A 24,213-nucleotide genomic window follows, 5' to 3' on the forward strand; every position below is an offset into this window, starting at 1 on the left:
AGTTCAGATTACAACACCCACCCACATTAAGGAGCTCAAACACACCTGTATCACCAGTTCCAAAATGTTCCAATGCCCTCCTTCTGGCCTCCGTGGACACATATGCACATACACTAATAGACACATAGACACAAGTGCACACACACACATAAATAAAACATTGTAAAAATATAATACTAAATTAAAAAGTTATTAGGCATTTTAATAAAGCTCTAAATAAGAAAACGATACACTGTATTATGTAGGTTTGCACAAAAATATTTTAAGCACTTTTTTAGATAGTGTCTCAGTATGTAGCCCCAAATGACCTCAAAAGGCTAACATTCAAAATTCTCCTACTTCATCGTGAGTGCTGGGATTATGAGTGTACATTATCACACCTGGCTTAAAATAAATAGTTGTTTGTAAATAATGTATTAATTATAAAAGCTGAAAGTTTCACTGGGAGTGGTGATGTACACGTTTAACCCCAGCACTAAGGAGGCCAAGAGGCAGGCAATCTCTAAGGTTGAGGCCAGCTTGATCTACAGAGCAAGTTCCAGGAAAGCCAAGGCTACACAGAGAGAAATACTGTCTCCAAAAACAAAACAAAGCAAAAATAAAAGCTGAAAGGTTCACAACAGTAGGGAGATAGATGAAATGGGTCAGTAGCATTATAGGTAAATAACATTATAATTTCTCAAGTTAGGCAGGTGACATCTAAATGTTTATTATGCACTGTATTTTTATCTGTTATATATGTACCAAATATTAAAAACTTGATTTTAAAAAAAACCTTAAATTTAAATATATGGGGCTGAAGAAATATTTCAGAAGAAGACCTGGGTTCAATTCCCAACATCCATATGGTAGCTCTAAAAAACCTGTAACTCCAGTACCAGAGGATCCAACATCCTCTTCTGGCATCTGTGGGTATTGCATATACATGGTATACAGGCATACACGCAGGTAAAACACTCATACACATAAATTAAAAATATAGGTTAAAAAATATAAGTGATTTTACACTGGTAGTTTGTGCACCATTTAAAAAAAAAAGTCCCCGGTGGTGCACGTCTTTAATCCCAGAACTTGGGAGACAGAGGCAGGTGGATCTCTGTGAGTTCCAAGCCAACCTGGTCTACAAAGCGAGTTCCAGGACAGCTAAGGCTGTTACACAGAGAAACCCTGTGTTGTAAATAAAAAAATTCCTGTCTCTTACCTGAAAAAAACTTGCATAATGCTAGCTATATATATTAGAAACTAAGTACTTGTTAATGCAATGAAAATTTCATAATTACTTCGAATTATTAATTCCAAACATGAATTTTAAAAATCAATCATGTCTTCTGATTTGATTACATTTGATTTTATTTTGATTACATTGCTTCATTAGTATCTTTGAAAAGTAATACATCTAAATTTATACAAGAATATTTAATTACACTCCTTTACAGCTATTCTCTTATTTTTCATCAAGGTCAAAAATCTAACCTAATTTCACAAATAAAAATGACTTTTTAAAAAACAAGTTATTTACTTTTATGTGCATTGGTGCATTGGTCTGTATGTTTGTGCCTGTGTGAGGGTGTCAGATTTCCCTGGAGCTAAAGTTACAGACAGTTGTGAGCGGTCATGTGGGTTCTGGGTGCTCTTCACTCCAGCCCCAATAACTTTTTAAACAAAATGTATTCTAGAATCTATTTTATGAAGTGAGTCCTTTGCTTACTTACAGTTGTCATCTTTTGGATCAATTAGACTATAATAATCAAGAAATCCAATAATTTTGGTTCCCAAGTACACACATACATCAACCATTCATTTGCTTCCTACTACCTATTTATAGTGACTATTTCCTAGCAGCTCCTATAACACAAGGACCGCCTCTCTGTAACCACCATTTTGTAGCTACCTAACCATGAACAGAAAAATGAGGATCTCTTTGGAAATAATTGCAGGTAGTCACTGGTAAAAACAGTAGTCTTTTTCTCTAGAAAGTCTGCTCAGAATATTCTAACACCAAAACAGTTCTTTCCATTAGTATTGTTTGCCAAGCAAGTACTATAATTGGTATGAGTTTAATACTAGAACAGAGACTAACAAACACATGGGTTTACATTTGATTTCCAATCATTCAGGTCAGTGGAAAGCTGAAAAAGTATAACTTGATTATCAAAAGCTCAGGAACAGCATTTTCTAAAAATTGTTAATGTTCCCATCAACACTGGGAACTGTGTGTTGCCATCTTACCAACTGTAACCTTAGGACTTGTCAGAGAATGCAATTCTGGGAACAGATTTTCTATAACCCATTTTCCCATATATGTATATATCTATTGGCTTTTTATTTCTCTGGAGAATCCTAATACATTATGCAAATGTATATAGGGAACTAATGCTTCTAGAGCACATAAAGCAGGTCCTGGTACTACTCTAGTTCTTCCTGCTGTAATAGTCATAAGAAGGTAATAAGAGCCACCTGCAACTGAAACCACCCTATAAACCTTCAACTTACTGATAAAATCATGAACCAGCAATTGAAGGTTGTCTAAAATAATTAGTTCTAAGCACTGACATTCTAACAGAAGACAACTTTCCAAATGATGGTAAAATGAGGGGTGAGGAACACCTGTTTGAGGATTTGGGGCATAACTCAGTAGTATAGGAATGACAAAACACGTGATGAGGGTCTGAGTCCAATACCCAGCACCAAAAGCAAAAACATCCCGTTAAATTTTGACATATGAACTATGAACTAAGATTATTTCCATCTTTATGTAACAAGGGCTAAAATAAGGCAATATTATCATTACTGAAAATCTAACCCTCATTAAAATTAGACTACATTTACAAAATAGCAAAATATGAACACTTCAATAAGGTGTTTGCAATTTTAAACAATCTGAAAAATATTTACATAAAAATTAAAAGTACGCCTGTAATTCCAGCACTTAGAAGGTTGAAACATGAAGAGTTCAAGGTCATCCCCAACTATCCAGTGAGTATGAGGCCAGTTTGAGCTATATGATACCCTCTCTTAAAAAATAAAAACAAGAAAATTATCAACTCGACCTGCAAACTGAAAAAAAGTTCTATTGATTTTATTTTTTACTAAATACCTTTAATGTATTAGTGACAAACTGCTTGAGAAAGTAAATGTCCTAAGTGCTTACACTAGGGCTTCTTAAACTCTTTCCATTTGTGACTACTTTTGCTTGAAAAACTTTTGCCTCACCATAGATACATAGATATATGAAAAAATATATAAATCAAGTACTTGCTAATAAAAAATTATAAAGAGAAAATGGTTTCACTTTGTAGATCTATTATATCAGTCAATGTTCTACTTAAGGTTTGTTTTGGTAAACTTTATGTTCTGTTTTTAAATGCTATTAAAAATAAGCATCGTAAGTTGGTTGTGGTGGCATGAGCACTCGGGAGGCAGAAGCAACAAGATCAGAAATTCAAGGCCAGCCTGAGCTACAAAAGAAACCATCTCAAAACATAAAATAAAATAAATGTAAAACAATTGTGCTGACACACACCTATAATTCCAGCATTCTAGGAGCAGAGGAAAGGTGATCACCCCTATAGTGATATATTGTTTGTTTTTTAATAAATAAAGCTTGCCTGAAGATTAGAGGACAAAGCAGCCATACCAGTCAGCCATACAAACCAAGGAGTGGTAGCACACACTTTAATTCCAGGAGTCTGGAGACAGAGGCAGATGGACCTCTGTGTGTTCAAGGCCACCCTGGGCTACACAAGACTGAATCAGTCTAAAAGAGAAACAGAGCTCACATAAAGGTGATCCCAGCACTAGGGATCACAAACCTTTAATCCCAGCACTAGGGAGATGGAGACAGGAGTGATACAGAAAGGCAGAGAGAGGAATATAAATGGAAAGAGACAGGAACTCAGTGGAGTGTGGAGCCTGAGGTTGGAGGAGAGCATTGCATGATCGCCCCTTTTACTGAATCTTGGTAGAGGTAAGATCTCTCTAGTGGCTTGACTGCTTTGTTTTTCTGATCGTCAGCTTGAACCCTAATATCTGTCTCTGGGTTTTTATTATTCATGCTACACACCACAGCTCTAGGTGAGCTTTTTCTACATAGTGAGTTCCAGGTCAGTTACAGATGGACTGACACCTTGTCTCTCTGTCTATCTGTCTCTCTCTCTGTGTCTCTCTCTCTGTCTCTGTCTCTCTGTCTCTCTGTCTCTCTCTCTCTCTCTCTCTCTCTCTCTCTCTCTCTCACACACACACACACACACACACACACACACACAAAGTTATTTGAAAAGCACTGAGAGAGGTAATTTGGCAATTTCTAAAAAAAAATAAAACACAGAGTTATTGCATGGCCTAGAAATCCTATCCCTATACATTCATGAGAATTAAAAACATGTCAACACAAATACAAAGACTTTCAGAAGCATTTTTTATAATAGAAAAAGTAAAAGTAAGTTAAATAACCATTACCTGAGTAATTGATACATAAAATGTTGTGTCCCCACAGGCAATTTTATTCTGCCTTAAAAGAATAAAGTACTGATATATGATACACTATGTAATAAAGCATTAAAGATATACTAAAGAAAACAGCAGAGCATATATTGGGGTCTCACTAAAGAGGCTGGGCTTGTTCAAACTTGCTAATCTAACCTCCTGCCTTAGCCTCCTGAGTGCTGGGTTATAAGCATGGCACAAAACTCATACTATTTCAGTTATGTGAAATGTCTGAATTTGGCAAATTTGGTACAGAAAGGTAATTGGAGAATTATCGGAGGTGGGTGTGGGAAGAGAATTGGGAGTAACAGCTGATAACCAGAGGGTTCAGTTTTAAAATGGTGTAAATGCACTGGAAGTAGATGGTTGTACAAGACTGTGACAATACTATAAACCACTTAAATGTATACTCCCACAATGTTGAAATTTATATGAATTATAACTATCTCAATTTTTACAAGGAAATGACAAATACTGAAAAACAATAAGAGCAACAGCAGCAAATCCAGAAAACAGAGGAAAGTCCCTGAAGGCTTTGAGATATTCTAATACTTTGTAAAGTATTCCTCTGGTGCTGTACAGAGGGTAACTAAAGAGTACAGAAATGGGTAAGATCGGCTATTGCAATGGTTCAGATAAATGAGAGCCCTAACTCAGACTTGGATGGTGCTGATCATGCAAAGGAAATGGGCAGGTATGAACAGCATCTTCAGATATAGAAATTACTAGATTTGCTGACAGAGGATTAAAAGGAGGAGATAGCTGCAAAAATAACTCGGTCAGTAAAGCACTTATAATCCAAGCACTATACCTTCAATCTGATTCCCAGCACCCGTGTGTAAAACCAGATGCAGTAGCACATTTTTGTATGAGAGAGCTGGGGTGGATCTCTGTAGCTCACTAGCCAGCCACCATAAGGACATGTGCTCAACTATGTTCATAGCAGCATTATTCATGATAACCAGAACCTGGAAACAACCTATATGCCCCTCGACTGAAGAATGGATAAGGAAAAATATGGTGCGTTTACACAATGGAATACTACACAGCAGAAAAAATGACATCTTGAAATTTGTAGGCAAATGGACGGATCTAGAAAATATATTGAGTGAGGTAACCCAGACCCAGAAAGAAAAATATCATATGTCCTCACTCATAAGTGGCTTTTAGACATAAAGCAAAAAAAATAATAACCAGCCTACAATTCATAATCCCAGAGAACCTAGAAAACAAAGAGGACTCTAGGAAAGACATACATGGATCTAAACTACATGAAAGTGGAAAAAGACAAGATCTCCTGAGTAAATTGAGAGCATGGGGACCATGGTAGAGGTTTGAAGAGGAGGGGATAGAAAGGAATGAGACGGGAGAAAAATATATAGCTCAATAAAAACAATAAAAAAGACGGCTACTCTATTTATTGCTAGTACCACTAGATCAGAAATAGTGCTATTTATTAAATCACAGAAAACTAAAAGGGCAACAAATGTAAAAAAGGCAAATATGAACTGGACTATAATGCCAGTGGGCATCAGCTCGGTGTAGTGATACACTAGTCATAAAAAAAATCACAATTCATGCTCTACTCTTAGAAGGGTATAGTCCTGAATAACTATTCTATAGCCATGTTATGAAGCGTTAAAGAATGTGCTCTTAGCCAGGTGGTGGTGGTGCATGCTTTAAATTCCAACACTCAGGAGACAGAAGCAGGCAAATCTCTGAGAATTCGAGACCAACCTGTCTACAGAGCAAGTTTCAGGACAATCAGAGCTACACAGAGAAACCCTGTCTTGATAAACAAAAAAAAAAAAATGCTCTTAAACAAAGGTCTGACTCCCAGTTTTTAAAATAAATGACCACTAGGGCTAAAGAGATGATAGCTTGTTCTTCTTTCAGAGGACCTGAGTTCGATTTCCAGTACCCACATGGTGGCCCATAACCATCTATAACCCACTGAATCCAACATCCTCTTTTGTCCTCCAAGGGCACCAGGCATGCATGCACGTGTACATACAGGCAAAACACCCATGCACATAAAATAAAAATAAATAAACCTTTAAAAAATTAAAATAAATGACTTAAGTACTCAAGATTATTTTTTTATTTGCATAATCTTTTTTTATAAATTTATTTATTTATTAAAGATTTCTGTCTCTTCCCCGCCACCGCCTCCCATTTCCCTCCCCCTCCCCCAATTAAGTCCCCCCCCAGCCCGAAAAGCAATCAGGGTTCCCTGTCCTGTGGGAGGTCCAAGGAACCCCCACCTCCATCCAGGTCTAGTAAGTTGAGCATCCAAACTGCCTAGGCTCCCACAAAGCCAGTACTCAAGATTATAAATCACTACCCTAGAGCTACGAAGTTTCTGAAGGTATCTTTGAAGGTATCTATCCATTACTCAAGCCACACAACTGAAGTACCCAATCACATAATTTTGTATGATGTAGTAATTTATTACCTCAATTGTTAATTTAATTTCTGTTCCCATTTTACTGTTCGAAATCAGAAGGGTAGAACATTGGAATAATGATTTCAGAAGCAAGTTTATGGAAAAAGTTGTACAGCCGCTGCAGAGACCTAAAGCTGTCTGATAGCCAGTTTTAGCATCACCTTTATAAACTCTTTAAATTTTAGCATAGAAAACAAAGCACTGAAAGGCAAGGCTGTACTCTTCTCGCGATGTGTGGGCTAAATGCTGGCGTTCCTTTCCTCCCAAATTTATATATTGAAGTCCTAACTCTCATTGTGATATTATAGCGAGACTTTGAGGAGATTAATTAGGTAATGTAGATAGAACTATGAGAAATGATTAGTATTCTTCATCTAAAACAAAAGCCAGTACCTCCTTCCAAATGTCTACTTCATATGCCATTCAAGAGGGCAAAGGCAGGAATGATGATGAGACAGGGGAATCAGGAGTTTGAGACCAGCCTAGGCTACATTGAGGCTTGCTGGCGAGCTAATTAAGTCAAATCAATTAATCAATCAGATACTAATGACTTATTGGCTTCACATGAAAACTGACCTTATATGTATATCTTCCGTCCCAAGAAGAAAGCTTGTATCTTATAACCCTTTATAGTCCTTAATAAGACACTGAGCATTCCAATAAAAGCTTATGACTCATATAACATTTTCAGAAAAGAAGCCTAAAGCTAGGCATAGTGGAAAATACCTATAGTCCCAGTTACTTGAGAGGGTAGAGACCTACCCTTCTTCATGTGCATGCATGTGTCCATAAATATGTGCATGCGTGTGTGAGTGTGTGCCTGTGCATGTGGATAAATGTCAGATGTCAGCCCTCACCATACATTTTAGGGTTTCTATTGCTGTAAAGAGACACCATGACATGGCAACTTATTTATTTATTTATTATTTAAGATTTCTGTCTCTTCCCCGCCACCACCTCCCATTTCCCTCCCCCTCCCCAACCAAGTCCCCTTCCCTCGTCAGCCCAAAGAGCAATCAGGGACTTCCCACAGGTCAGGGAACCAAGGACCACCCACCTCCATCCAGGTCTAGTAAGGTGAGCATCCAAACTGCCTAGGCTCCCACAAAGCCAGTACGTGCAGTAGGATCAAAAACCCATTGCAATTGTTCTTGAGTTCTCAGTAGTCCTCATTGTCCGCTATGTTCAGCGAGTCTGGTTTTGAACTGTAAGTAAGCCGGCTCCAATTATAAAGGAAAACATTTAATTGGAGCTGGCTTACTTACAGTTCAGAGGTCTAGTACACTATCATCATGACAGGGAGTATGGTAGCATGTGGGTAGACATGGTGCTGGCTACAACTTGACCAGAAGGCAACAGGAAGCGGACTGTCACACTGGGTAGTATCTTGAGCATATATGAGCCCTCAAAACCCGCACCCACAGTGACACGCTTCCTTCAACAAGACCACACACACAACAAGACCACTCCAACAAGGCCATACCTCTTAACAGTACCACTCCTTTGTGGGCCATTTTCATTTAAACCAGCACATTTCACTCTCTGGCCCCCAAAGGCTTATAGCTATATCATAATGCAAAAATGCATTTAGTCCAACTTCAAAGATCCCCATAGTTTTTTACAATCTCAACAATGTTTAAAAGTCCAAAGTTCACAGTCTCTTCTGAGACTCAAGCAATCTGTTAACTTTATTCCCCTATAAAACAAAAATTAAAAAAAGATTACATACTTCCAACATATAATGGCACAGGATAAACATTACTATTCCAAAATATAGGGAAGGGAGCACAGTGAGGAAATATAGGACCAAAGCAAGACTTAAAACCAGCTGGAAAACTCCAAACTGCATCTCCATGTCTGATGTCATAATGATCTTCAGACCTCCAACTCCTTTCAGCTTTGTTGACTAGAACACTTTCTCTTGATCTGATTCCACTCCCTGTTAGCAGCTCCCTTCAGCAAGTATCCTCACGAATCTGGCATCTCTAACATCTTGGGGTCTACAAGGCAATCCAGGCTTCAAATTCACAGCTTCATGCAATGGCCTCTCTACTAGGCCTCCATTCACGGACACCCCTGATACATGCCTGGTGTAGAGAGCTGCGTGGAGCCACACCTGATAATCATCTCCTAATATTGGCTATTATATGCTATTATCAGCTGACAATCATTGCGTGATAATATGCTATTATCACGCAATGATTGTCAGCTGCTTGCATATGCGTGAACCTATGGGCAGTGCCTACCTGGCAATCCGGGATTGGCGGCCCGTGCCTACTTAAGGGCTGGGAGAAGTTTGTGAGGGAGAGAGAGAGAGAGAAGGAGAGAGAAAGAGAGAGAGATACAATTGTTAAAAAAGGTCCTGAATAAACTGCTAGCAGGAAGAGCTCCAGTGTCGTGTCATCCTTGTGGGTCGAGGCTGAACGCGACAGCCTGGCCTCAGCAGCTTCCTTTAGATGGGAAGGCAAATTCCACAACCCATTTCTTCTATCCTTAACTCTAAAACCAGAAACACGTGGCCAAAGCTACCAAGTTTTGCTGCTTGCTGACCCCTTGTTCAATTACATCTTCACTAGCTTTCTGTTTTTCACTGCCTAAGCTTGGCTGTCCTGAAACTTGCTTTATAGACTAGGCCACCCTCAAACTCTGAGATCTGTTAGCCTCTCTCTTCCCAGTGCCAGGATTAAAGGCTTGCACAATCACAACCAGTTCTAAGCTTTTCTTTACTTCCTTTTCACAAGTTGGAAACTTAGCTTTGTGGATCTTGCCACCACTATTCCCTTTATTCCATTTCTTAATCTGCCTCCTTGACTACAGAATTTAGCACTCTATTCCACTTCTGAGTGTCCTTTTTCTCAATGTGTACATTTTGTGTATTATTTGCTCAGCTTGCTCTTTTTCATTATAAACCTTCATCAGAGTGAACACTAATAACCACATACCAGATTCTACTAAGCTTTTTTGAGATTTTCCTTGCCAAGGGAATTAACCAAAACTTCCCTTTATCCTCAGGCAAACTTTTCAGACTACAGCAAAAGCAGCCACATTCTATACCAAAATACCACATACTAAAAGTCTTCTCCTCTGAAACCTCTTGAGCCAGTGTCTTAAAGAGTTCAAATCATTATCAGCATCATTGTCTTCCATGTTTCTACTAGTATGGCCCATTAAACAGTGCTTAAAGTATTCCAATAATTTCATAACCAAAGTACCAAAAGCCAAATTCCTCCAAAAATGTAAAAAAAAAAAAAACCATAGACAGGCCTTTCACAACAATACCCCAGTCCCTAATATCAACTTCTGTCTTAGTTAGGGTTTCTGTCACTGTGAAGAGACAACATAGCTATGGCAAATCTTATAAAGGAAAACATTTCATTGTGACCAGCTTACAGTTTCAGAGGTTCAGTCAATTATCATTATGGTGGGGAGCATGGTGGCATGCAGGCAAACATGGTGCTGGATACAACTTGATCAGAAGGCAACATAAAGTGGACTTTCACACTGGGCAGTATCTTGAACATATAGGAGACCCCAAAGACCACATCCACAGTGGAACACTTCCTCCATCAAGACCACACCTACTCCAACAAGGCCCTATCTCCTAATAGTGCTACACCCTTTGGGGGCTATTTTCTTTCAAACTACCATGCTTTAATACAGAGAATACTTCTGCTTTGTTAAGTGGGCTTCTGAAGATTCTCCTGTCTCAGCCTCCAATCTCCCAGTAGGGTTGGCACTGGGATTTTTGACACTTGAACCACTGCATCTGGTTTTTATGTGGGTTCTGAGAATCTGAATTCAGGTCATCAATCAAATGATTTTACACACTGAGCTATCTTCCCAGCTTATGTTTTCTTTAAAATAAAATGAAAAGGGAAAGGGACTGAAATAAATTAAGTTGTGTACTATACTATGGACTCCTTAATCCACATTGCCACAAAGTAGATTGTGAAGCTTAAAGGACATCCCCACTGCTCTCACGGCAGGTATAGCTTACATAATATTCCCTACCCAGCTGTTATTTGTGACAGTTCCCTATTGGCTTCTGCTCCCTGGTGATCTACTATACTGCTGCAGAATTGTTACTTTTCCTTTACAACAGTAAATAGTCTGAAACTTGAGACCAACCAGAAATATATTTCTGTAGATTTTCCTGATTATTCAACTCAAAATTCATCCTGAAATAAAGTAATACTTATAAGTATTGCCTTAAATTTATTAGCCCAATAATTCAATAATTTCTCTCCCCCCTCCCCATATGTGTGTCTGTCTGTGTACATATATATATATATATATATATATATATATATATATATATATATATGTATGGGAGGTATTACAATAAAATACTCATCAGTGTGTTTGCTATATGGAATTATATTACCTAAAAGGATCTTTATATTTACTGCCTATGAACTACGGCATGTGTAGAACGAGATGTGAGAAAGATGCAAACGAATGTTGGGAACATGAACAAATATATGGAACAAGGAGAGATCTGGACAGTTATGAAAACCCAAATAGAAATCCACGAACTTGGTGATGCTCCAGAGAGGAAACCAGCAAGTGTTGACGCTAAACTGGCAGAAACATCAATACTTCCTGGCTCCCCCACTGGGTGCATCAATTTGCTAGCGGCAGGTTGCTCTTCTGCGGCAAATGACAAAGAGGGAATACTGTCAACAATATGAAAAGAAATGACTCATTATTGGGAAGCATAGTTGAGGTAGCACTGAAAAGGTATGATTTCTATTAGTATCAGATACAGACTCAACCCCAATGCTAATCAGCTTACTGATCTTGGAAGTAATTTTCTTTCAATATCAATATTTCATAACAGCCTTCAAACAGGGTTGAGATTTATTTCACAACACAACTGCAAATCCTTCATGATCTGCAATTCCTCTGCCCTGTGCTCCTATTTTTGGATATGTGAGACAGGGTCTCTTGTTGCTCAGACTATCCTAGAATGCAACGTATAGCTGAAGTTGGGCTCTGAGGTCATCATAACTTCCATCATTGGGTTTGCAGGAATGCACCACCATGCCTGGCTTGTTCTGCCTTTATACTATTTTATAGTCTTAGTACTAAATATTAAGAAAGGGTTACTCTGAATTCAGATAAACCACACTTACCACAGTGAGTAAAATGACATAAATCAAATGGGCACAGTGACACATACCTACAACGCCATCACTTGGGAAGCTAAAGCAGGAGGATTCAGTGTTCAAGGTCAACTTGGGCTAAATAATGACAACAGGTCACTCTGAGCTATAGAGACAACTCTATCTCAAAAACAAACAAAAAGTAATACAAAGCTCTTCTAGAGTTAATTCTGCATCTTTGGCTTTCAAACTAGATTTGATTTGTTAGTGACAATAGAAAATGTGTTATTAACTGTACTTAACAAAGCATACAAATGTACTTTTAATTTTAAAAGCTGAAGATAATATATTAATATTAATTACAGTTTTATGAAATGTCAAGAAAAGGGTATGATTTAAAGGTTGTCTTTCTGTTGCATAGAGAAAAATAGTTTCAGTAAAGGGCAAACTTCTTCTGGCTACTAAGTGGGACATATAATTGTTATTTTTCTCATTCAAAATAATAACATAGAACACTATCCAGTGAAAAGAATATTATTTTCCTCTGCTATATGTTTCTTAGCTTTAAAAAAAACAGAGGTTTCTTAGTAGCTGTTTTTTCAAATGATTAATGATTCATTTTGTGTTGTTAATTCAGTTCAACACAACTCACAAGTACTTACTAAATATCTATGGCTTACCTGTACTAGTATAAAATCATTGTCCAATGCACTGTTTTGAATTTTCTAAGAATATATCAATGAAGAGGACTGCACTAAGAACATACTGTAATATTAATACTTCAAGATAATAAGGACTAGAGAGGTCTAAGAAACAGTGATAACCTGCTTGAACCAAGTAGTCTTCTTCAACCCTCTCACATTCTATTAAATATTTTGGGCATGAAATCAATGGTAGTTTGTACATTACAAATACAGTCAACTTCCTAAACCAGATATTGTCAATCCAACACTATTTTTAAAAAATGCATCTTTTATAACCAAGAAATGAACCAATCTGGCAATCCATCCATACACTGCAGTAATTGAGGGGCTGCCTGCCAATGTGGATGGGCATCCTGTGCACATATCTGCAGTGCTGAACACTCATTCATCATTAATCTGCAGTAGTATGAACATATGCTGCAGCTGTGCTAGTATGTTTGCCTTATGGTCATTACTGATCTTTACTTATACCAGGTCAGAAAACAAACTTTGAGTGAATATAAATAACTAGCGAAGCACACCTAATTTGCCTGGAATGTCAGAACATTCTTCCATCCAACCAGAAAAAGCATACAATCTCAAGGATTTCAGATATCTCAGAGGTTAAGCAATGCAGATATACAGGAAACTCAACAACACCAGGAAAAAGAAGAAAGCATGTTTTTATTTTCCATCCTATGTGTCTGCCCTCTTTGAAAGAACTGATCAACCATGGCTGATAAGCAACCAGTTGTGACTTTGTCCACTCAACAAAACAGTATTTAAATTTGCCAAACAAGCTAATTCTTTGAACAACATGAAGAAAAAGGGTTTCTTCTAGGGGCCACTGGTCATACTGCCCCATAAGGTGATCTTACACCCCTTCTGGCTTCCATAGGCACTAGGCAAACACATGGTACACAGACATACATGCATGCAAAACACCCTTACCCATAAAATTAAAGAATTATTGGAAAATAGTCTTGCATACACCTTTAATGCCAACACTCAGGAAGCAGGTGGATCTCTATGACTTAGAAACCAGCCTGTTCTACATAGTAAGTTTTAGGCTACCCAGGGCTACAAAGTAAAACCCTTTCTCAAAAAAAAAAAAGAGGAAGAAAATGGAGGAGGAGGAAAGAAGAGGAGGAGGAGGAGGAAGAGGAGGAGGAAGAGACCAGAGGCTCTGCATTAAGAGTACTACTTCATCTGGAAATGTGCCTAACAGGTATCTTTGTTACAAACAGCTTATAAAAGCTCTGGAATAGAAGATAGAAGATTCACAATAAGACTGTTTTACCGCCATAAAAATTAAAATAAATTGCTAACCGCCCCCCCACTACTCTGCCTGCTCTGCCAGAGGACCCAGGCTCAGTATCCAAACAGAGACAAAACATTCATATACTGAAAAATATAAATAAATTTTAAAATGAAGGTTGAAATATTAGCAATACAAACAAAATCAACAAATAAGAAACTCTTACTGAAGGCATTCAGCAAACACTCTCAGTTTTGGATTGTTTAATTAACACAGAAATACTTGGGTAGAGAAATCTGCCTTAACCTGTGTAAAGATATATTTCAAGTCAGACATGGTAATAAATGCCTGTAATCTCAGCACTTGGGGGGAGGCCCAGGAAGGAAGATTTCAGAAGTTTGAGAATAGCTTAGGAGTACAAAGTGAATAGGCTAATCAGGGTTACGTGGCAAGACTCTTTCAAAGAGAGGAGAGAGGAGTGGAATGGAGAAATGAAACTTATTGATTCATCTTTTTCCCCCAAGTTGCAGTGGATCACTTCTAAATAGGTTTCTCAATTTGCAAAAGGGTCAGCTTAACAACTATTCTCAAAAGAACAGTTTCCCAAGTATATCAAATATGTCAGTCAGTTACAATTAAATTTTATCTAGCATCAAAGCCACTAGAAAATAATAAATTATACGATCTATTTGGGGTATTAAGACAAATGATTAGTAAATATATAACATTAACTTATTCACAGACATCAAATTGTGTGGGATACCACAAATAATACAAATGTAGTCATCTTGCCTTCTTTAGCTATAGTTATGAATATAATAAAGAATCTCAGGATAGGCATCTTGTCAGCATTACTCATGATATATTCCCTATCACAATGTCCAGTGAGAAGTAGCTGCTTAGTATTTGTTGAGTGAAACAGTGCTCCCTATACCATAAAGTGACTAAATCACCTACAAAAGAATATATTATAGTCAGTATAGCTTCAGGAATCGATGTATATACTGTAATTCCTAGAACACAACTAATTGGTGCATGGTTTACCCATGCCCAGGAACTAGAACTCATTATTTTTTTTAAAATATTTGTTTATGTATACAATGTTCTGCCTACATGCCAAAAGAGGGCACCAGATCTGATTACAGATGGTTGTGAACCTCCATGTGGTTGCTGAGAATTGAACTCAGGGCCTCTGGAAGAGCAGACAGTGCTCTTAACTGCTGAGCCATCTCTCCAGCCCAAACTCTTTATTCTTAAATCACTTTGAATAAAAGCAGGGCTCACTATAAACCACTGATCATATGTAAAGATTATTGTCTACGTGAAACATTTAAAAGCTATATTTTCAACAGTTAGTCATTAAACATCTTCTAAGTACCAAGTATAGTGTTAAAAGCCACCCCCAATTGCTTTCGGTTTAGAACACCCTCCTTTCTCACACTGCATTTTCTCCTCCAACTATCTAGGAAAAGTTAATTTATTATATACAATATATGCCCTAGGGATTAGGGCTTCTTTCCCACTTGAGAAAAGCAAGTCTAGAAAGCCATACAAATTAAAAGGCAATTATAAAGAATGCAATAAGGTAAAAAGGTTGCTTCTAGGTAGGGGCAAGTTCAACTATCAGAACTATCTGGTAAATGTCAAAAAGTATAGATGTACATTACCAGTTATATAAATGCAAAAATATTGCAATACATATATGCAGATATATTTCAAAACACAACAAATTAAAATAAGTGTATTTGACATTCAACAATATCAGGACAAGTTTATTAGAGAAATGAAATAGAAAAAAAACTCATAATTACCCTTATAATTTCATAAGGAAGCCAAAAACTTTCTTGCTTCTGAGACAAAAAGCAGTTACTTGAATTATTTTGCTAACTACCTTTATACATCTTGTTTTATTAAAGTGGCCTTACTCTGGACTCAAGGTAATAAACCAGCTACCCAATTCATTAATTTTTATTTTGCATTTGTAGCTTTATTTAAAATTTTCATTCTTAATGCAGACTAATTTTACCCAGTCTCTATGATAAGATATTTTCTTTATAGAATCAATACGGTTTAAATACTTTTAGAATCAGTGATACAAGTTTACTCTAGTTTTCCACAGTACTAATAAGCTTTTATTATCAATGACCTGTACTGTCCAATATCCCTTCAACAAATTAAATTGACAGTACCCACTCAACAAAATCACCTAATTTACTTTATCAAGATACTTTATTTGAACCTTTAGCAAGAATTAACTTAATAAGCTAAAAGAGAAAACTTTGTGACAGATTGTCAATAAGCCATTAAGCCTATGGCTTATGAAACTTTAGACAAAAGTATAAAATTCCTATAACAACTACAAATTTTATTAAAAGATGGGATAACATCGAAGTCCACGACCTAACTTACATCCTAAATTTTAACTAGTCCAGACTTCCAATTAAATATGCCTTTGAAGCAAATTAATTGGACAGGCAAAGCTATTATTACATATTTGTTGTTTTTATAGAGATGTTGACTAGGAACAAACACGTAGTGCTCTTAAGACACCCCACAGGTCTAACTCCCAAAATGCTGTACACTATTCTCCACTAATCTTCCACCACAAGCTGTCAAAACCTGGGCATTATGGTGCAAGTCTGTAATGTCAGCACTAAGAAGGCTAAAGGAGTGGATGGACAGAGTTCAAAGCCAGCCTAGACTATGGAGTAACACTATTTGCAAAAAGAAATAAGAAGCTAGATGCTGTGGCAATTGCTTTTGATCCCAACACTCCATAGGCAGAGTGAGTTCCAGGACAGCCGGAGCTAGATAAGAGATCCTGTCTCAAATCAACAAAGAAACAAGCAAAACCCCACAAAAGGCTGCCTAAAGGAAACTGATGCTGGCGGCTGTAGAAACCACCTGCAATCCTAAGACTTGGGAGGTGGAAGCAAGGATCAGGAATTCAAGGTCATTGATTTTAAGGCCATCTGCACGACGTGAGACTCTGTCTCAGAATTTTTTTCAAAAGTTGTAATTTGTCAGGAAGGACAATTATTAGTGGCAGAGATATCATGTCATGTCCCTGTCTTTTAAAAGTACAATTAATCACCATTTCTCTTAGCTGAAGAATAGAGGAACTGGGGAAGAAAATGACATTTTAAAAATGACTCAACAAACACAACTAGCTTTATGAAGATGAAGTGATTCCTAAGTGAGTCTTACCTTCCATCACAGGTTTAAGATACAAAAAAAGTTCTAGTTTAGCATATAATCCTCTAACGTTCAATGACCAACAATACTATACATAACATTTGAAGTTAACTTCAGAAGAATGACTGCCAAAAAAGCGTAATTGGTTTTTAAAGAATCCATAGCCCTATCTCTAAAATCTTAAAAACAATTGTAAGGAAAACACAATACTTGGACTACATCTACTGGGCTGTGTAAGTTCCAATTCAATCTTTAATTTACTGATCTGGTGATTTAAATGTATATATTAGTAAAAGAATGTGCTCTGTGTAGATGACAATAGAGCATGATTTAATATCTAAGGAATTTAAAAATTTGGCCACTCCACACCCCAAATTTAAAGCCACTTTTAGCAGTGAAAATTTGATGGTATATTCAGTGCAATGATTTGCAGTTTAATTCCTTGCTCTAGGCCTAGGGCTCAGACAGAACTCCTAAGAACCTTCCAGCTTATGACACTGGAACAAATTCCTAGGACTTATCATAGTCAGGACTGTGCAGTAAATGTGTGCAGCTGGACATCTTAGTTGAAACAATGAGGTCAAAGCTCCCTTTCATATTAGTAAAAGTGAGTCTATGCAGAAATATTGGGAAGAATGCAAGGTACCAGCAGGCTGGCACTCAACAACTGCTGCAAATTCTACTGCATGCCCTAGCTTTGTGGGCCAGCAATGCTTAATTTTTACAGCTACAATGCAGATCACTCGCAGCAAAAGAAAACGGCTTTTGGATCAGCACTGGTTGTGTAATTTCAAATGCCCAAAGCCTTAAAAAATGGGGATGGGGATGTCAGCATCTTAATTTTGAGCTAATGAATTTAACATGACTCAGAGACCAGTTATTTTGCAACATATGAGTGCCATGTGAAAAAATTACCCTTTTCCCTACGCATTACAATTAGCTTTCTTCTCACCTTTCTCTTTTTATCACCCAAAAACAACACTTCAGAATCACAAGAACCTATGTGAAACAGAACTAGGAGGTACAATGCTCTTTTACAGTCTCAGTCTAAATGTGAGAACAAATTTTAGTCACTTGCTTCAGCAAAGCATCCAGCACAATGCATTTCCCAGGACACTTGAGATCCTTGGTTCGCACAACCTTTGCTGCTCAGTGCCACAGGTACTAATCAGCTCCACCTTCGTTTGCGTGTTTCTGAGCGAAAGAAACATTTAGCAAAACTGAGTATTATTGTGCCGATGGTGGTGTCCTAAAAAGGGACGTATTAAGCGTGATTATTAAGCAGGGGACATTTGCGAAAGTTCCAAATGAAGGAAAGAAAATTAAGGGCAAGTTCATCTGACCTACGAAAAACATACCAGCAATGACTTCATTCGAAATGACTTCACAAAGGGTACCAAACTGTCAAGTTCTTAAGTCTATCCTAAGAGTGCAGGGGATGCACTCAGCATTTCCCCCCTAACTACAGAAACATAAAAATTTGAGGCTGACCTCTTTCTTTCCTATCCCTGGCAGAAATAAAATCCTATTCCCACCACCTCCTCTGGAAATTAGGGAAGTTGCTACAAACAGCAGCGTGTAAGTAAACTGCTCCACTTTACTCAGTCCTTAAGGAACCCTGGGAACACTCAGGTTGATCCAAAAAGTCAGTAGCAGCCAGAAATCGGTTTCCCTCCCCCTCCCCCCGACCCTGTGCCAAACTCCTCAAAGAAGGACAATTCCCTTTCTTTTCTGGGGGTGGGGTGGCTAGAAAGGGGGGCAAGGTGGCCAGAGGAGCCGAACTGCATGTTAGATCCCAAGTCCGGAGCAGCCAGCCAGTACTCCGCGAGCCTCAGGCTCCAGGCTCCGCAGCGCTGGCGCAGCCTCCCCGCCGTCGCCCGGTCCCAGCCCACCCCGCCGGCGGCCCCGGCTCTTTATCTCGCCCTCAAGGTGAGCCTGGAGGCTGAGTCCTCAAAGTTTGCCGGGCTTCTGGGCAGCAGCCGCCCGCCCTCCGGAGCTGGGGCGAGGCTGGGTCCTGCTGTAGCCCCGGGCTCTCGCCCCCCCCCCCCAGCTCTTCTTTTGGGCCACGGTGACAGATCTAGGTTTTACCTCCATGTGCTCATGCCAGAGGAAACAAAAGAAAGCTTCCTCCCAGATAATCAAACGCCATCTTCCACTAATTGGGAAACTGAGGGAGCCCCGGGGAGCCCCCATCCCACCCCGAGGTCCCCGAGTCTGCCTCTCCAAGGCAATCCCTGGTCCAGAGGCAGAGTTCCTCGGAGCCCGGGTAAACCCGGGCTGAAAGGTCCAGGAGGCTGGGGTGGGACACCGGAGAGCCCCACCTGCCTCCCCACCCAGGCCACCCGAAGCAGCATGCTTCCGTTAAAATGGAAGGGGGGGGTGGCGCGTCCCACTGGTCCCCTTCGCACTTCGACTCCAGAAGAGCGGAGGGGCCAGAGAGCCGGCTTGCCCCCTGTACCGCCGGGAACCTCCGCAAGTGGACTCACCAGGCGATTCAAGGTCCGGCGGAACATCGCGTCCAGGGCTGCGGGCTGCCGAGCCGGGCTCCGTCCACGGGGGGCTGTCTGCGAAGGCGCCGTCCACAAAACACACTGCGGCGTGGGCCCGCGGCGCCAAGCGGCCAGCTAGCTCGGCTGCCCTGCCGCCAGCCCGCCGCCTGCCCTCCTCGCCTCTGCGCGCCCCCGCCCCCGCCCGCGCGCTCGCCGCCCCGCCCTCCCGGGGGCCCGCCCCCAACCAACCCCGGCCCGCCCGCCCGGCCCGGGGGCGGCGACCCCGTCGCTCCCCTTATCTGGCCCCAGCACCGCCAGGCGCTCCCTCGGCAGCCCGCCTAGAAGCGAGCCGGCGCGCGGGCGGGGAGGGATGGGGGCCGAGCGTGATGCTCGCCCTGCACGAGGAGGAGTGTGTGTGTGTGGGGGGGGGGGGTGCTCAGGGCTCCCCCGTCAGCGCCGGGCAGGGCACCCCGCGCCTTCCACTCGTCCTGCTGCGGAGCCCCCCGCCCGACTCCCCGCTAGCTTCAGCGGGGGGCGTCCCCGCGCCTCGCTCGCCTGACACGACTCCCGGGTGTCTGAGGAGCCCCGGTCTCCCTCACCCCGGCCCTAACTCGTCCGCTTCTCCGCTTCCCTCGCAGCCTTTCGTCGGCCCCGCGCTTTCGCCCGGCACTTCGGGCTGAGGGGGAACCTCGCTGCGGCCCACTTGGAGGCCGCCAGGCGCCCCGCTTCCTCACCGGGAGGGGCAGCTCTCTAAGGAAACACTCGGGACTAACGGGCGGCTGAGGAGACCCTAGCGCGGGCGGGGCGCGGCGCGGGCGGCGGGAGTAGTTACAAAAGCCGCCCCCTCCTAGGCTACAAACGGGAGAGTCTTGCCTCTCGGTTCCCGCCGCCGCCGCCCTCCCTTTCTCGTATTTTGGGGCTTTCTGGTCTTTGCCTGGGTTGTGGTTTTCTTCCGTCCAGCTACTCCACCTTAGCTCTCTTACTTCCACTTTCTCTGGGAGGTTGTAAAGTAGGGCTTTGTGTCGCTGCCACTGCGCAGCGGGGCGGGATTTCCCTGCCGCCCTCGCCTCGGTCACCCGCCCTTTTCGCTGTTCCCAGTGCATCATGGGAGTTGTAGTCCAATGGTTCTCTCTGCCCGCTACTGCGGGCTGGGAGCTCCCCCACACGCCCGACTAGGGTTTGCTCACAGAGTTGCAGAAGGAAGCTGCGGAGACCATAGGGCTGAATCAAGGTTCTTCTCCTTACCAGTGCGTGTGGAAATCAGAAACACTGGGTACGTTCTTAGCTGTGGGAACTGTGATGAGGAGGATAAATTCAGCTCTGAATGCTGATAACCTTACCCAGAACTCGACCTTTCCTCAGCGTTAATCCTGCACACCCTCAACTTGCTGTCTTAAAACTGCAGTGTACAAAAGTTTAAAACTTAAAAAGTGAAAGCTTGGTCAAGAATTCTGTTGAGCCTGAATAGCTCTCCCCGCTCCCACCCATTTTTCCACCGCCCTCTGAGGCGGGGCGCTAGGCTGTTCTTAGCTAAGAACTTTTGAATTCTATAAATTCTTTAAAGAAGTGGGTAAAGGGAGTTCTGTAGAGACAGGCAAATTCTCCCTCCAGCCTAGAAGGACTGGGCTTAGCTCCCTAGCTGACCCGGTGTCAAGTCTTGAAAGGTTTTTACTGTGAGGCTAGGGTACTTCCCATTTTACACTCCACGCCCCCGAAGGTTAGATTTCAACAAACATTTACTTGGTGCTGTCTTTCTAGAAGCTGGATACAGTGATGTATTAAAAGACCTCCCCAGCAGGCTGGCCACAGTGAAGTTACAAGGTACAAACGCGTGAAAATTACCCATTTTGTGATGCTTTCTAATGGCAAAGGAAAACAGGAGAGGATAATGCCTTTAAAAAGGAACCGGGAAGCTTTCCTGAAAACCATGAAATTTTCACTGGGCCAAGCCTATAAAACAGAGCTGCTGGAGATTAACCCAGGCCTTGGAATGTGGGAAGGCTTTGGAGGAGCCCAGGGAACAAAGTCCTGGGAAGAGAGGGAGAGGTCAGTTGGAAAGTACAGGGCAACCTAAGAAAAAGAACACAGCCACTCTGTCAAGGCAGGAACGGGGACACATGTGGGCGGGACATTACAAATAAAAGCCAAAGCCCCAAAGCATCCTTAGAAACAAACTATGAACTTTGACCTTGTTTCCATGATCAAGGAGAAGCCCCCACACAATAAAGTGCAAATTCAGATTTAAATTCGTTCCTAAATGGTCCTACCTGTCTAGAGGTAAAGTCAACCATTTCTACCTTTCCTACTATGGCTCCTCTATTTCCCCACGCTTAAGGATATGTCTAATAATCTTGAAGAAATCTTAAATGTACCAATTAGATATTAAGATCTGAGATCGTGCTCTCTACTACTCCAAAGAATTGGTTTTAAATAGAGTTGTTTTTCCTGACTTTACTTTTATTGAACACAGAAACTTTTAATTTCACTTACTAATTATTTGTTGGGTAGCTACTATGTGAATAACTCCTATTCTGAATACTTGAGGGGGATGTTGAATGTTGAAGGAAGTTATTGCTACTCATTCTGAAATGTGCTTGGACAGAAATGAAGATATTCTGTAGAAATGTGTGTCTCTATGTCTGACTTATCACAAGGAAATTGGAGTTTACCCAGGGTCCTTACACCTAGTGAAGAAAAATCCCCCTGGCAGAAAGTGAACTTGTTCAGAGAAGAGATTTTCCACAGTTCTAAAAATTGCTATGCCTTCCAATTTGAGACTGAAGTCCAGACAGTGATTGGATGGGTCAGTGGCAGGTGGGACCACACTTGACTGAGACTGCTTTGACATGTATGTTCTTTGCGGAAAGGTATTGGAGGCAGCTGCCACTGGACTTCTTTGTCCTTTATCAGTGTGACCACATTGAATAAATCTCCTTTTTCTGCTTTCCACTTTTAATATGTCTCATCTAATTGGCTCATTGAAGATGGGTGGCCAGATCTGCCTTGAATCACAGGTTGTTATAGTGGTATATTATTTCTGTTTTAATAAATAAAACTTGCCTAGAGATTAGAAGGCAAAACAGCAACACTAGTCAGCCATACAGGCCAGGGAGTGGTGGCATACAACTTTATCCCAGCACTTGGGAGGCAGAGACAGATGGATCTCTGTGAGTTCAAGATCAGTCCAGGAACAGATCCAGGTGGTGGTGGTTCATATCTTTAATCCCAGTGTTTGGGAGTCACACACTAGGGAGATGGAGACAGGAGTGATATGGCTGGGTAGAGAGAGGAATATAAAGGGGAAGAGACAGGAACTCAGTGGAGTGTGGAGTCTGAGAATTCGTGGAGACAGTAACTCGCCCTTTCAGTTTGAAGATTTAGTAGAGGTAAAAGGTCTCTCTAGTGACTTGGCTGATTTGCTCCTCTGATCTTCATGTTGAGCCCGAATATATGTCTCTGGGGGTTCTTATTATTCATGCTACAGGTTGTTACTCCTAAGTCTGATAACAATCCAGGCACGAGTATAGAATCTTTATCAATGAAATACAAACTTTTTGACAAAATAAGTAGTCGAAAACTAATTCAGTTTGATATGGAAGTTCTTACTAGTAAATATTTTGTCTACATCTAGTTTTGTTAAGCAGATGGAAGAAAAAGTACTCTTTTTATAGATGTGTACAGATAAACTGTAAAAAATGGACACTCAAAATTGTCAGTGTTTTCTCCCACTTGTTTCTTTTTTTAATATATTACCGAGCTTTAAAAGCAATGACTTTAAGATCCCTCAGGACACAGTAAGAATTGTTGCTCACATATCATTTGTTATTAGAATTCCACTAAATGAAGCACGATTAATAAAAACTCAGAGAGAGAAATTGGGGTTCAACCTGAAGATTTAAAAAGCAAAGCAGCCAGCCACTGGCTCTTACTTTAACCTCAGTCCAAAATAGCGATCCTGCCTCCAGGAATCTCAGACAGTGTCTGAGAGCTGTCTCTTTCTGTTTTTGTTTTTTTTAGATTCATTTATTTATTTTATGTATATGGCAGCTCTATCAACTTTATGCCAGAAGAGGACATCAGATCCCATGGTAGATATAGTGAGCCACCATGTGGTTGCTGGGAATTGAACTCAGAAACTCTGGAAGAACAGCCAGTGCTCTTAACCATCGAACCATCTCTCCAGCCCTCCTTCTGTTTTATAATCCTCTCCAGGGCTGAGATTAAAGGCATAAACCACTGGGATGAAAGTCATGCACCTTCCAGTTTTTATAGCAAAGTAGTGTGGCTACTGGGATTAAAGGTGTGTGTTATTGCAGCCTGGTCTGTAAGGCTGGCCAGTGTGACTGTTTTTCTTTCTGAACTTCAGGCAAGTTTATTTATTAAAATATAAATGAAATAGCACTACACTGTCTCCTTATTGTCACAATTTATTTCAGCACAACACCTATTCTCATGAGTTCGGACTAATTTACTTCAATATAAAAATGAAATTTCATACTAACCAAACTGTGCTTACCAAAATATGAGATTTATATAAAAGCAATTTTTTTTG

The 24,213-nt window shown here is 40.6% G+C and overlaps 1 protein-coding gene across 6 annotated transcripts in view; it reads right to left on the reverse strand.

Annotated features, from left to right (window-relative positions):
* The window catches only part of Atp11c (ATPase phospholipid transporting 11C (ATP11C blood group)), a 197,462-nt gene extending 177,072 nt beyond the window's left edge, over positions 1–20,390 (reverse strand). For 4 of the 6 annotated variants that reach the window (XM_075957076.1, XM_075957073.1, XM_075957077.1 and 1 more), the window contains exon 1: positions 19,659–19,805. In XM_075957076.1, coding sequence (XP_075813191.1) covers positions 19,659–19,685 — 27 coding nt within the window. In that variant the 5' untranslated portion in view covers positions 19,686–19,805. Of the gene's footprint in view, positions 1–19,658; positions 19,846–20,260 lie in introns of those variants that run through there. The other 2 variants (XM_075957078.1, XM_075957075.1) reach the window with 2 other exon arrangements.
* Positions 20,391–24,213: the final 3,823 nt, after the last annotated feature.

This window comes from Microtus pennsylvanicus, chromosome X (assembly GCF_037038515.1).
Source record: "Microtus pennsylvanicus isolate mMicPen1 chromosome X, mMicPen1.hap1, whole genome shotgun sequence".
Lineage (NCBI taxonomy): Eukaryota > Metazoa > Chordata > Mammalia > Rodentia > Cricetidae > Microtus > Microtus pennsylvanicus.